This window comes from Hemiscyllium ocellatum, chromosome 9 (assembly GCF_020745735.1).
Source record: "Hemiscyllium ocellatum isolate sHemOce1 chromosome 9, sHemOce1.pat.X.cur, whole genome shotgun sequence".
NCBI lineage: Eukaryota > Metazoa > Chordata > Chondrichthyes > Orectolobiformes > Hemiscylliidae > Hemiscyllium > Hemiscyllium ocellatum.
The window spans coordinates 40,840,938-40,852,478 of NC_083409.1; the positions used below are offsets into that span (position 1 = coordinate 40,840,938).

The 11,541-nt window shown below is 38.2% G+C and overlaps 1 protein-coding gene across 1 annotated transcript in view; it reads left to right on the forward strand.

Moving 5' to 3' along the window:
• Positions 1-9,853, forward strand: part of ro60 (Ro60, Y RNA binding protein) — a 37,332-nt gene extending 27,479 nt beyond the window's left edge. The window contains exons 7-9 of the mRNA XM_060829708.1: positions 5,120-5,233; positions 6,409-6,555; positions 9,193-9,853. Of these exons, the coding sequence (XP_060685691.1) occupies positions 5,120-5,233; positions 6,409-6,555; positions 9,193-9,345 (414 nt within the window). The 3' untranslated portion in view covers positions 9,346-9,853. The remainder of the gene's footprint in view (positions 1-5,119; positions 5,234-6,408; positions 6,556-9,192) is intronic.
• The last annotated feature ends 1,688 nt before the right edge of the window (positions 9,854-11,541 follow it).

The following is an 11,541-nucleotide window of genomic DNA, read 5'->3' on the forward strand; positions in this document are numbered from 1 at the left end:
GGCTGCTTAGAGATAGTCAGCACAGCTTTGTGCGTGGGAAATCAAGTTGCACGATCTTTGAGTTTTTTGAAGATGTCATGAAGAGGATTGATGAGGACAGAGCATGGATGTGGTCTACATGGGATTCAGTAAGGAGTTCGGCAAGGTTCCTGATGGGAGACTGGTTAGCAAGATCAGATCACATGGAATAGAGGGAGAACTAGTCACTTGGATACTGAACTGGCTCGAAGATAGAAGACAGTGCTGCTTTTCAGACTGAAGGCCTGTGACTAGTGGTGTGCCACAAGGATTGGTGCTGGATCCACTGCTTTTTGTCATGTATATAAATGATTTTGATGTGAACATAGGAGGTATGGTTAGTAAGTTTGCAGATGACATCAAGATTGAAGGTGTGGTGGACAGTGAAGAAAGTTACCTCTGAGTACAATGGGATCTTGATCAGATGGGCTAATGGGTTGAGGAGGGACAGATGGAGTTTAATTTAGATGAATGTGTGGTGCTGCATTTTGGAAAGGCAAATCAGGGAAGGACTGATACACTTAATGGTAAGGTTCTGTGCACTGTTGCTGAACAAAGAGATCTTGGAATGCAGGTTCATAGTTCCTTGAAAGTGGAGATGCAGGTAGATAGGATAGTGAAGAGGATGTTTGGTATGCTTTTCTTTATTAGTCAGAGTTTTGAGTATAGGAGTTGGGAGGTCATGTTGCAGCTGTACATGACATTGGTTAGGCCACTTTTGGAATATTGTGTGAAATGCCTGTCTCCCTCCGATAGGAAGGATGTTGTGAAATTTGAAAGAGTTCAGAAAATATTTACAAGGATGTTGCCAGGATTAGAGGGTTTGAGCTGGAGGGAGAGGCTGAATAGGCTGGGCTGTTTTTCCTGAAATATCGGAAGCTGAGGGTGACCTTATAGAACTGAGGGTGACCTTATAAAAGTTTATAAAATTGTGAGGGGCATGGATAGGATAAATAGACAATGCCTTTTCCTGGGTTGGGAGAGTCCAGAACGAGAGGGCATAGGTTTACATTGAGAAGGGAAAAATTTAAACAGGACCTAAGGCGCAACTCTTCCATGCAAAGTGTGGCCAGTGTATGGAACGAGTTGTCAGAGGAAGTGGTGGCAGCCGGTACAATTGCAACATTTAAAAGACATCTGGATGGTTACATGAATAGAAAGGGTTTAGAGGGACATTGGCCTTGTGCTGGCAAATGAGACTAGATTAATTTAGGATATCTGATTGGCTTGGACGAATTGGACCAAAGGGTTTGTTTCCCTGTTGTACAGTACTATGACTCCCATTTTCCTCTGGATGAGTAATTTGAACAGTTCATTGTTTTATCAACGTTTTGTTCTTGTTATAAGCAGCCACTAGGTGGCACTAGAAAGTTGTAATGACCACTGGCTTCTTGGAAGTAGGCCACAGCACCCAAGCTAGTTGCAGGAGCCTTATATGTAAAATTTTGCTATTGCAAAACTGTCAGTTTCTGAAATTGCAACCAGGCATTGTGCATGAACCCTTTCAAACTCCATCAAAAACATCCTAGTTATTTAAAAATTGACAAATTCATTCAGAACAGTTGATGCTATCTCCTGAATATTTGGTATTTTTGTCGTCATCTCCGGTTATAAGAGCTCTGTATAAGTGTAACTGCTTGCAGTTCTTCATGGGATATTGTATTTTGTTTTTTATTTGATGAAAGCAGGGCAAGTTCCTCAAACCTTTTCCAGCCATGCTGCCAGTTCAGAAATTTTCTAGTCGTATTATCAGAATTACTCTGCAGCTTGTTCATACCAGCCCTTACAATGCGACCATTTATTGGTTTCATTAAATTGATTTACTACAAACAAATGGCCATTTCCACAAGATCATTGAATTTACAAATGAGGTATGTCATTTGATCCACCTCTGTTTGACCCACCTCTGTTTGACCATCCAGCATTTAAATTAGTATTAAATAAAAGTTAAACAAAATTTATGTTTAATTCTAAACACTTTTCTACAGAAGTAATGCTTGTGTTAGAGGGTGTATGTGGAAATTTCATAAGATGAGAGAGGGGGCATCAAAATGGATGGCACGGTAGCACAGTGGTTGGCACTGCTGCCTCAGCGCCAGGGACCTGGGTTCAATTCCCACCTCAGGCAACTGACTGTGTGGAGTTTGCACATTCTCCCCATTTCTGCATGGGTTTCCTCTGGATGCTCCGGTTTCTTCCCACAGTCCAAAAATGTGCAGGTTAGGTGAATTGGCCAGACTGAATTGCCCGTAGTGTTAGGTGAAGGGGTAAATATAGGGGAATGGGTCTGGGTAGGTTGCGGGTCGGTATGGACTTGTTGGGCCGAAGGGCCTGTTTCCACACTGTAATCTGATATAAAATCTAATAAAAGTGAAAAGGTTGAGAACTCCTGGTGTATGGAAAATGCAGAGTAGCAGTGAAATGAGTGGCTTAACCCTTGCTGAGAACAACTCCATACACTCCCTCACACGTCCTGAGGATTTAGGAGCCCGAGGGCAATGATTTTGTCGGCAGCTTGCAGTGGAAAAGAATTAGAATTGCCCAGAAATAGGAAGCTGTTTTGGTTGAGAACAGCAGCATCTGTTACTCAATATGGTCTAGTCATATATAGTTTTCAGTAGCTAAACCAATTGTCCACCTGAAATATTAAAGTCTGTGTCTCTTGATTGTAAGGAAGTGGCAATAAGAACAATTAAAGTGGGGGAAAAACATGACTGAATTGGGTGGCTGCAGACAATTTGTTATGAATGGAAGTTCAAAAGTGCAATGTTTAGGAATTTGTAAGCAACCTGAGGAGAGTTTCTTCCAGGGCACTCTCAGAAGTAACTGAGATTGAAATTTGTCAAGGAAAAGGTTGGCAATACCCACCTGTGATCAACATAATTTGAGCAATGAAACCTTATGAGATATCAATGTTAAGGTGCCCATGCATGTGCATAGGAGAGTTTATCTGGAATTATAAGACACATGCATGTTGTCTCCTTAGTATACTCAAGGAACATCTAAGGGGAATAGCAGAGATTTGAAGTTGCTCTATTGATGAGCAAATTAAGCTATTTATGTTTTTCCTCAGACAGTTTGTTCTTTGATTATCACTGGATGTTGAAGAAAATGGTTCTATGGAAATATGCCTAGAAATTTCTTTGTGTGAACATATTTGAAAACGATGAACCTCAAATCTATATGAATAACAAATATTTTTTGTGTTAATAGTTGTTAGGTAGTGTTGCAGAACAAAAGCACATTTTGTCAAAGCTTTTTGTACTCAAAAGGACAATTTCCAAAAAAAATCTAATAAAAACAGGGAAAACAACATTTCTACTTATGAGTCAAGAGTTCTGATTGGCCAGCTAGTGTAGGTTCCATACACACACACATGTGTCCCACCACGAGTCCAGCTGACAGCTTAAATTGTTTCTCACTTTAATTCTTTGCACACTTAGGGTTATTTATAAAACATTGTCCAATTATAAAATCACATCTAATGTTGAACGCTGTTGAGAGTTTTGCAAGTGCGGGGTGGTTGGGTGTACAGTCAGTATTTTGCTTGTTGTAAACAGTCAAAGAGATAAGCAGTTTGATGTGATTCACAAGAGTCTTTGAGATGTATGATCTACTCACCTAGTATTCCATTACTGAAGTTGATGTACCACAATCGTCATTTATGATGGGCAGATGTGTTTTTTGATTTGTTAGGAATGAACTCCTATTGCTACTGCATACAACAATGTTAAACAGCTAGCTTCGCCTGTTGAAATATCTTGCAACTAGGCACTTTTCAAGAGAGCTTTACTCCCATTCATGAGTTTGTACTGTGTACAACAAGAAATGATCTGATCATGGTAGCTCTTATCCCACATTTGGCGTAAGTAAACAGGAATCTTATTAAAATATGAAATTATTTTTGTGTACTTGCACTTATAATGAGAAACATTTGACAGACTTGCTGCTGTTAAAATTCCAGTACAGTCGGTTCTGCTATAACGCACATTTCTTCCATGTGAATTGGATTAATATGATTGAAGAATTTAGACCATTATTTGTAGAACGTGAGCTCTCCTTACCTATATTGATTATAATGTTCCTCTGGCCCCATTAGTTTAAATGGTACGGCTGTTGCACAATGTTCTCATAATGTGAGATTGCACAAGGACGGAACTATCGTGTTATATCAAAACTGACTGTATGCCTTTATATGTTCATATATTTGTCCTTTGCTTTTGGTGAAAATGTGAAATAGTCGAAGGATCCATGGAAAAGCTGGTTAATGCTCCTCATCACCTTAGTACCAGCCAGTAAGGTGATTAGACTTGTATTAATACTTGGGAAGTTTTGTGGGACTCCAAGCTCCATTAATCCATGTGTTGGCATTGAGACTTGCACGGCTGTCACTTCCCAGAGCTGCCAATTTTGAACGACCACCTCGGCTCACTCTGTTATCCATGATTTCTTTTCATTCATTCATGGGATATGAGCCAGCATTTGTGTCTATCTGTAGTTGCCGTTAAGAAGTTGATGAGTTGCTTTTTTTTTAATCGTTGCAATACTGTGGGTATAAGTGAAGGGAGTTGTATGATTTTGAGCCAGTGACAGTGCTGGAACTGCAATGTACTTCCAAGTCAGGACGTTGTGTACTAAAACTAGAGATTGTGGATGATTGTGTTCCCTTGCCTCTGCTGCCTTTGTCTTTCTAGGTTGCAGAGGTAGCTGTTTAAGAGGACTTGGTGATTGGCAGCTATGAATCATTCAGATGGTGCATATTACAACCACTATCTTGGAGGGACTGAATGTTTCAGGTCGTGCATGGTGTACTATTCAGTAGGCTGCTTTGCCTTGTTTGCTGATCTTGTGTTGGAGATGAAGTTACCCAGGTTTGTGAAGAGTATTCTACCACACTCATGACTGTTTTTTGAATGGCGCACAGGATTTGGGAAAACAAGAGATGAGTTATTCAGCACAGAGTTCCCAATCTCTTGTGGTCAGTGTTTATATGGCTTGTCTTGTTATAATTCTGGTCAGTGAATACTTTCAAAGTTTTTAATGGTACATGAGTATCTGAGTCCTGTCTATGAAGTAATCATTGAGTTTTCTTTTTTTTTAGGTAATTGCACGCACAGAAACCAATTATACAATAGTTGCTTTCTCTGATGAAATGGTTCCAATACACATCAGTTCAGAAATGACAATGGATGAAGTATTTACTGCCATGCATGCGGTAATGTAAAATCCTTACACTTATGAACTTCAATTGTCATAGAGACTACGAGTTTGATCCACATTGGCCTATCCTAAATCCTGTATTTTGCCCGCTTTGCTAACTTTGTTCCTGTAATTCTAAAAGTTAATAGTAATAGTTCAGCTGTGGATGAAAGATTATTTCAGAACCCATATAAATATGGGGATTCATCAAGTATCTTTAAAAATTAAGCATTGTATTGTTTGAAATAAACTTTCACATCAGCATGAGTATTAGTGCAAATTAATTTAGTGAGTGTTTCAGACATAGTTTTATTCATTCAGTTCAATGCTCAATATCTTGTAATGCATACAAGATATCAAAAAGTCTTGGGGCCAGTTGTTCTTCAGAATTCGGAATTTTTTAGATTTTGGAATAAATGACATTTTTGCAGTGAAATTTTAAAAATTACCGAACGGCAGACCAACGTGTGACTAGTACAAGCGCTGAGATACAATTGATGCCTGCCAATGCTAGGCCATGCCACCACATCACAACAGAGTGACGTGAGTCAAGTGGGTGTGGAGTTGCATCAGCTGTTTGCTATGCCAAACTACCTTGTTATGCAGAAAAAAAACTTCACGAAATCTCTTCGGATTTTGGAGCCTTTCGGACTTCAGATAAAGGATTGTGTACTGCAATACTTTTGATGTGAGGGTGTTGGGTGCCAAGATTTTTGTGCACATGTTGGTCCTAGGTCATAGAAACCCTACAGTGTGGAAGCAGGCCATTTGACCCATTGAGTCCACACTGACCCTCTGAAGATCATCCCACCCAGACCCACCATATTTCTGTAACCCTGCATTTCCCATTGGCTAATGCGTCTAGCCTGCACATCTTTGGACTGTGGGAGGAAAACAAAGCAAATCTACGTAGACACTTGAGGGTGAAATCGAAACCAGGTCCCTGGCACTGAGGCAGCAGTGCTAACCACTGAGCCACCATGCTGCCCAAGTAATTGCATGTATTTTCCTGGCTTGCCTTCCTTTAAACTTTAAATATGCATATTTTTTCTCCCACTCGATTTTTTTTTAAATTATAATTTATTTGGACTGTTTGTCTCTTCAGTTTTCCCAACTTGTGCATCTTTTTCACACCTGAAAAGAATGTTTTGTTTCCAATTATAAAGACAACTTTGAATTTTTTTCAAACAGGTCCCTTTTGGTGCCACGGACTGTGCTCTCCCAATGTTGTGGGCTATTAAGACAAAAACTGTTGCAGACATGTTTCTTGTCTTTACTGATAATGAGACATATTATGGAAATATGCATCCTGCAGATGCTCTAAGAGAATACAGAAAGGTGAGAGAATTATCTTACAGTAATCTTACAATGGAACAATTTTTACAAGGAAGTGAATATTAGATTTGAGAAACGTGAAACAAACTCGAACGTTAGTAGTGTCAGAATTGTTAGAAATGTGCAGTAGGTGCAATCTAAAGTTAGGAAGGTGCCACTGTAGTCTGTTGCCTGAAATGCATTGCCTGGTTCTGCAAGAAAGTGGAGCTATTGGGAATAACACTCCTGGATTAGAGGGGGACCGATGGTCAGATGTCCTTTCTCTAAATATCAAATGGCAACTGCTGGTTGTATGTTGGTTTCTTGAATAAGGCAAAATTAGGCTTGGCTTTAATAATTTCCACAGCTGGATCAGCTGCCAACACACTTCATCCAGCTCAATATGAACAATAACCATTTGGCTGAAACAGCTAGCATGCCCAGCAGCTGAGAAACTTTAATGCTGTAATAAAGTTTAACATTTTTAGGAGTGAGGATAGAAATTTGTAATTTGGTGTAAATTGTTTATAATTTTCTTCTTTTTTAAATCCAGAAATGTATACTGACATGATATGTGATAATTTGACACTTGGAAGTTCACTAGAAATTGAGCTAGCACAAATGGCTCTGTAGAAAAATCTAACAGCCAATGTAGTACTGAACCATCCTGACCAGTAGAATCAGCTCTTTACTCTAATAGGCTAAGATATTGGCACTGACAAACATTGGGAATGCGACAATTAATACAACTATACAAATCAGGAGCCATTGAGCCCCTTGAGCCTGTTCCACCATTCAATAACATCGTGGCTGACCTGATTGTAACCACAGTCCACATTTCTGACTACCATTCATAACCTTCAAAGCTTTGCTTAACAAGAATTTATCTACTTATGCCTGAAAAAATATTCAAAGATTCTGCTTACAGCATTTTTTCAGGGAGAGAGTTCCAAAGGTTTGTGAACCTCTGATAAAATATTTTGCCTAAACTTTGTTTAAAATGGACGACCCCTATTTTTGAACAGCGATTCTTAGTTGTGGATTCTCTAAGAGAAAACATACATGGGGAAGGCAATGGCCGAATGATGTTATTGCTGGTTGTTAATCCAGAGACCTAAGTAATGTCCTTGGGACTAGGGTTCAAATCCCACCACAGTAGATGGTGGAATTAAGAGTCAAAGGATGTCTATGAATCCATTATCAATTATTGGAAAAACCCATCTGGTTCACTAATGTCTTTTAGCGAAGGAAACTGCTACCCTTACCTGGTCTGGTCTCCGTGTGACTCTGGATCCATAATTGATTCTTAACTACCCTCAGGGCATTTAGGGATGGGCAGTAAAAGGTATCCTAGCTAGTGTCGCTATCATGTCTGCAAAAATAAAATCCACATCTCCTCTGTCAAGATACTTAAGAATTTTATGTTTCAATCAGCCTCTTACCCTTCTAAACTGCAATGGATATAAGAATGTGAAACCTTTCTTCTTAACTCAGTCTGCCTATTCCAAGTATTAGTCCAGTGACTCTTCTCTGAAATGCCTCCAATGCATTTACATCCTTCTTTCAAAAAATGACCAATAATGTGCGAAGTACTCCATATGTGGTTTGAACAGCATTTTGCATAATTGAAGCATAACCTCCCTATTTTAGTATTCAATTCCTGACAATGATTGATGATATTCTATTAGAATTCCTAATTGGGTGTTGTACCCGCATACTCTTCCATTTCCCGAACTACTTGCATCTATTTAGTGCCAACACCATTTGTGATTAGCACAAATTGTATTGCAATGAGGAGAAATTGCTTAAGTGAGCAGGGAATTAGAGATGTCCCTCAGATATTTGTTGTGCATTCAAATTATTACAAAGAATTCGGCTATTCTGTTATCTAGATCTTGCAGCTGTTTTCCATTTACATTAGCAAATGCTGGTGTCAAATATTCAGGGTACATCCCAACTCCTATTTAAGGTTGCTTCTGAAGTGTGATTTCAGCAAACCTGAATTAACACATTGTACTAAAATGATCTTTGATCTAAAGATTACCAGTAAATGTCTGAACTAGGTTGAAGTAAATGCAACATTCACCTTACAGTCTTCTGTCAACATCAACTCTAATGGCGTACCAGTATTATCTTAGCACTTATGCCCCGAAACAGAATCAATAAAAAGGGTGATTTTCAATGATATCTTCAGGAAGCTAACAGGGTTACAGACGCTATTTCTAGAAGTACTGCTCGTCAGAAGTGATCAAGTCTCTGACAAGTAGTCTGAATGATTTTTTCCAACCATTCAGAAAATCAATGAAAGATTGTGACCCCACAAGTATGTTTACATAATTGCATGATATACTATACTATAATTAAAGGGAAGGCAACTCCATTGTAGCAGTTGAAGTTTTGTGCTTCTTGAGAGAAATATTGCCCATATTGTTCTACAGGATGAACACAGCCAAATGTGTCCAAATAACACCTATGATTTGGTCATTTTGAATCATTCAAATATAAAGCACTAGAGATGCCAGAAATTTGCAATCAAAACAGAAGATGCTAGAAATACTGAGAAATCAAGCAGCATCTGTAGAGATATATTGATTCATATTATCTTTAATTGACAGGCTTTTGTTTGCTTACTCTTTTTTTTTGTTTATTTTCTTGTTACAGAACATGGGCGTTCCTGCCAAATTGATTGTTTGTGGATTGGCTTCTAATGGTTTCACCATTGCTGACCCGGATGACAGAGGCATGCTGGATGTTTGTGGTTTTGACTCTGGGGCTCTGGAAGTCATTCAAAACTTTGCATTGGATTTGATTTAAATATTGGAAGAAATCATTGAATTATTTAGTCAAAGAGTAATTACTCATCAGGTTTCCAAGATTGCATAAATGAAATACACACAATGGGTTGCTAGGTTCTTGGTAGAGTGCCTGTTTGAATTAACAAGACACTAAATGGCATAGGAGAAAGTGAGGACTGCAGATGCTGGAGCTCAGAGTCGAGAGTGTGGTGCTGGAAAAGCACAGCAGGTCAGGCAGCATCCGAGGAGCAAGAGAATTGACATTTCGGGCATAAGCCTTTCACCAGTAACGTCAATGCTCTTGCTTCTCGGATGCTGCCTGTCCTGCTGTGCTTTTCTAGCACTATACTCTCAACTATAAATGGCATGATCTGTAATTGGATTTCAAGAATGTTCTGTCAAAGCAAATTGTTTTTAATTATAGTTTGCTTTCAACTCTCTGCTGTGAGGCATTTATAACCTTAACTAGAAACATCTGAGTGGCAACTGAAGTTGTGCTCTTTTTGTTTTTGTTCAGTGGATTTAAATGAGACCATACTGACAGTAAATGGATTATTTGAAATAGTGGAGAACTTTTCTTAAAATTGTAACTTGTTACTGTGAACAGGTTGACAAAAGTTGAGACATTTCAATCATGGAAATGGGTTAAGTTTTGAGGAGGATTAGGTTATGAGAATGTTCTGAGACAAGAAATACTTGTAACATATTGTACTTTGTAGTTCTTTTAATAGTAGTTCCATGAAAAGAACTTAAAAAGGATGAAATGGGCATTAAGGTCAGCATGAATGCAGTAAATTGGAGTTTATTATGGGTGGATTGTGATAAATAAAGTAGATTTTGAATGGTAAACCTATGTGTAAGTATGCTACTACTTTTCAAGTTTCTATTATTCAGCTGACAGATAGTTTTAAAGGACAGCCATAAATGTCATAGCACAAAAATAAATTGTCCTAAGCTCACCAGCAATTTCTTTCCTTATGTATTTTAAACTGTAATAGCTGCTGTCAGTGAGGGTTTGGGAAAAAGCAAGTTGACAACTAAGGCAACTCAATGAGATGAAGTTACTCAATGAAGATAAATCTCATTTTGCAAAATGGTAGTGTCATTTCACTGATAGACTAGAACACATCAATCATTAAAGTGAACTATCTCATGTATTGATAATAATCTAGAAGGTTTTAAGTGTGGAGTCCATAGCAAACAATGAATGTAAGGCATAATATTAGTTATGCAAATCATTTTGTTGTTCTGAGTCACCCTTTTGGATTTTGAGGGCTCACTGCAACATGATCTTATTTGAAAAGAATATCAAAGTGAACAGTTAAAAGTTATCTCTGTGATAACACTTCAAAGCTCTTTGGTGAGCAATGTTTGCCCAGTGAAATGATCTTTGATTGTTCAGTGTAAGCTGTTATAAGCATGTTTTTGGTGTGACTTGAACTCCAAACCTCACTAGAGTGTTTTTGAAAGAACAGGATGCAATATTATAATATTATGTATGTAAAGCAGAGGCATAAGGGACCTATATGAAGATGCTAAAATTTCCATATCATAAAAATTGGGTTGAGAAAGTAGTAAATGTTTTCAGAATAAGCTCCGGATAACTTGAATCCATCGAATCCTGAAAATATTGACAAATTAGTTTATTTTTAAACGGAAGCTTGTGCAATTATAAGTTAGGTAATAAGTACAATACCTTTCTGTGAACTTCTATAAATGATATTTTCCTCTGCTTTTCTTCTAAAGTCAGTTCCTCTAATATGTGCCCCTGCCCACACAGTACTGGCAGTAAGGGATATTATATGTACATTTGAACAATGTGCATTGTCTGATTGATTGATGGTTTTGTCAGGGACCTTACAGACAAGCTTGATTGCCTAGCTGATTTAATGTCTCTATACATGTATAAAACTAGCAAAACCTACCAAGCAGCACCTTTACAGTCCTAGCTAAATAACTACAGACAAAGCCTAATATTTCCTTGTCTTTATAAAACCCATGAAGATGTTGCAGCCTCCTGTTGTGAATATCAATGAAGCTAATGGGAAAATGTAATTAAAATGCATACAGCACAAACTGGTAATATTGTAATGATAACATTTCAAATATTGATGTATGTTTTCATCCAATTGTTCAAAACACTTGATAAAGCAGTGGAGCTGATGTGGGTGGATGATCTAGACATTTTGTGTTGAGTCAGTGTCTTAGTAGCCAC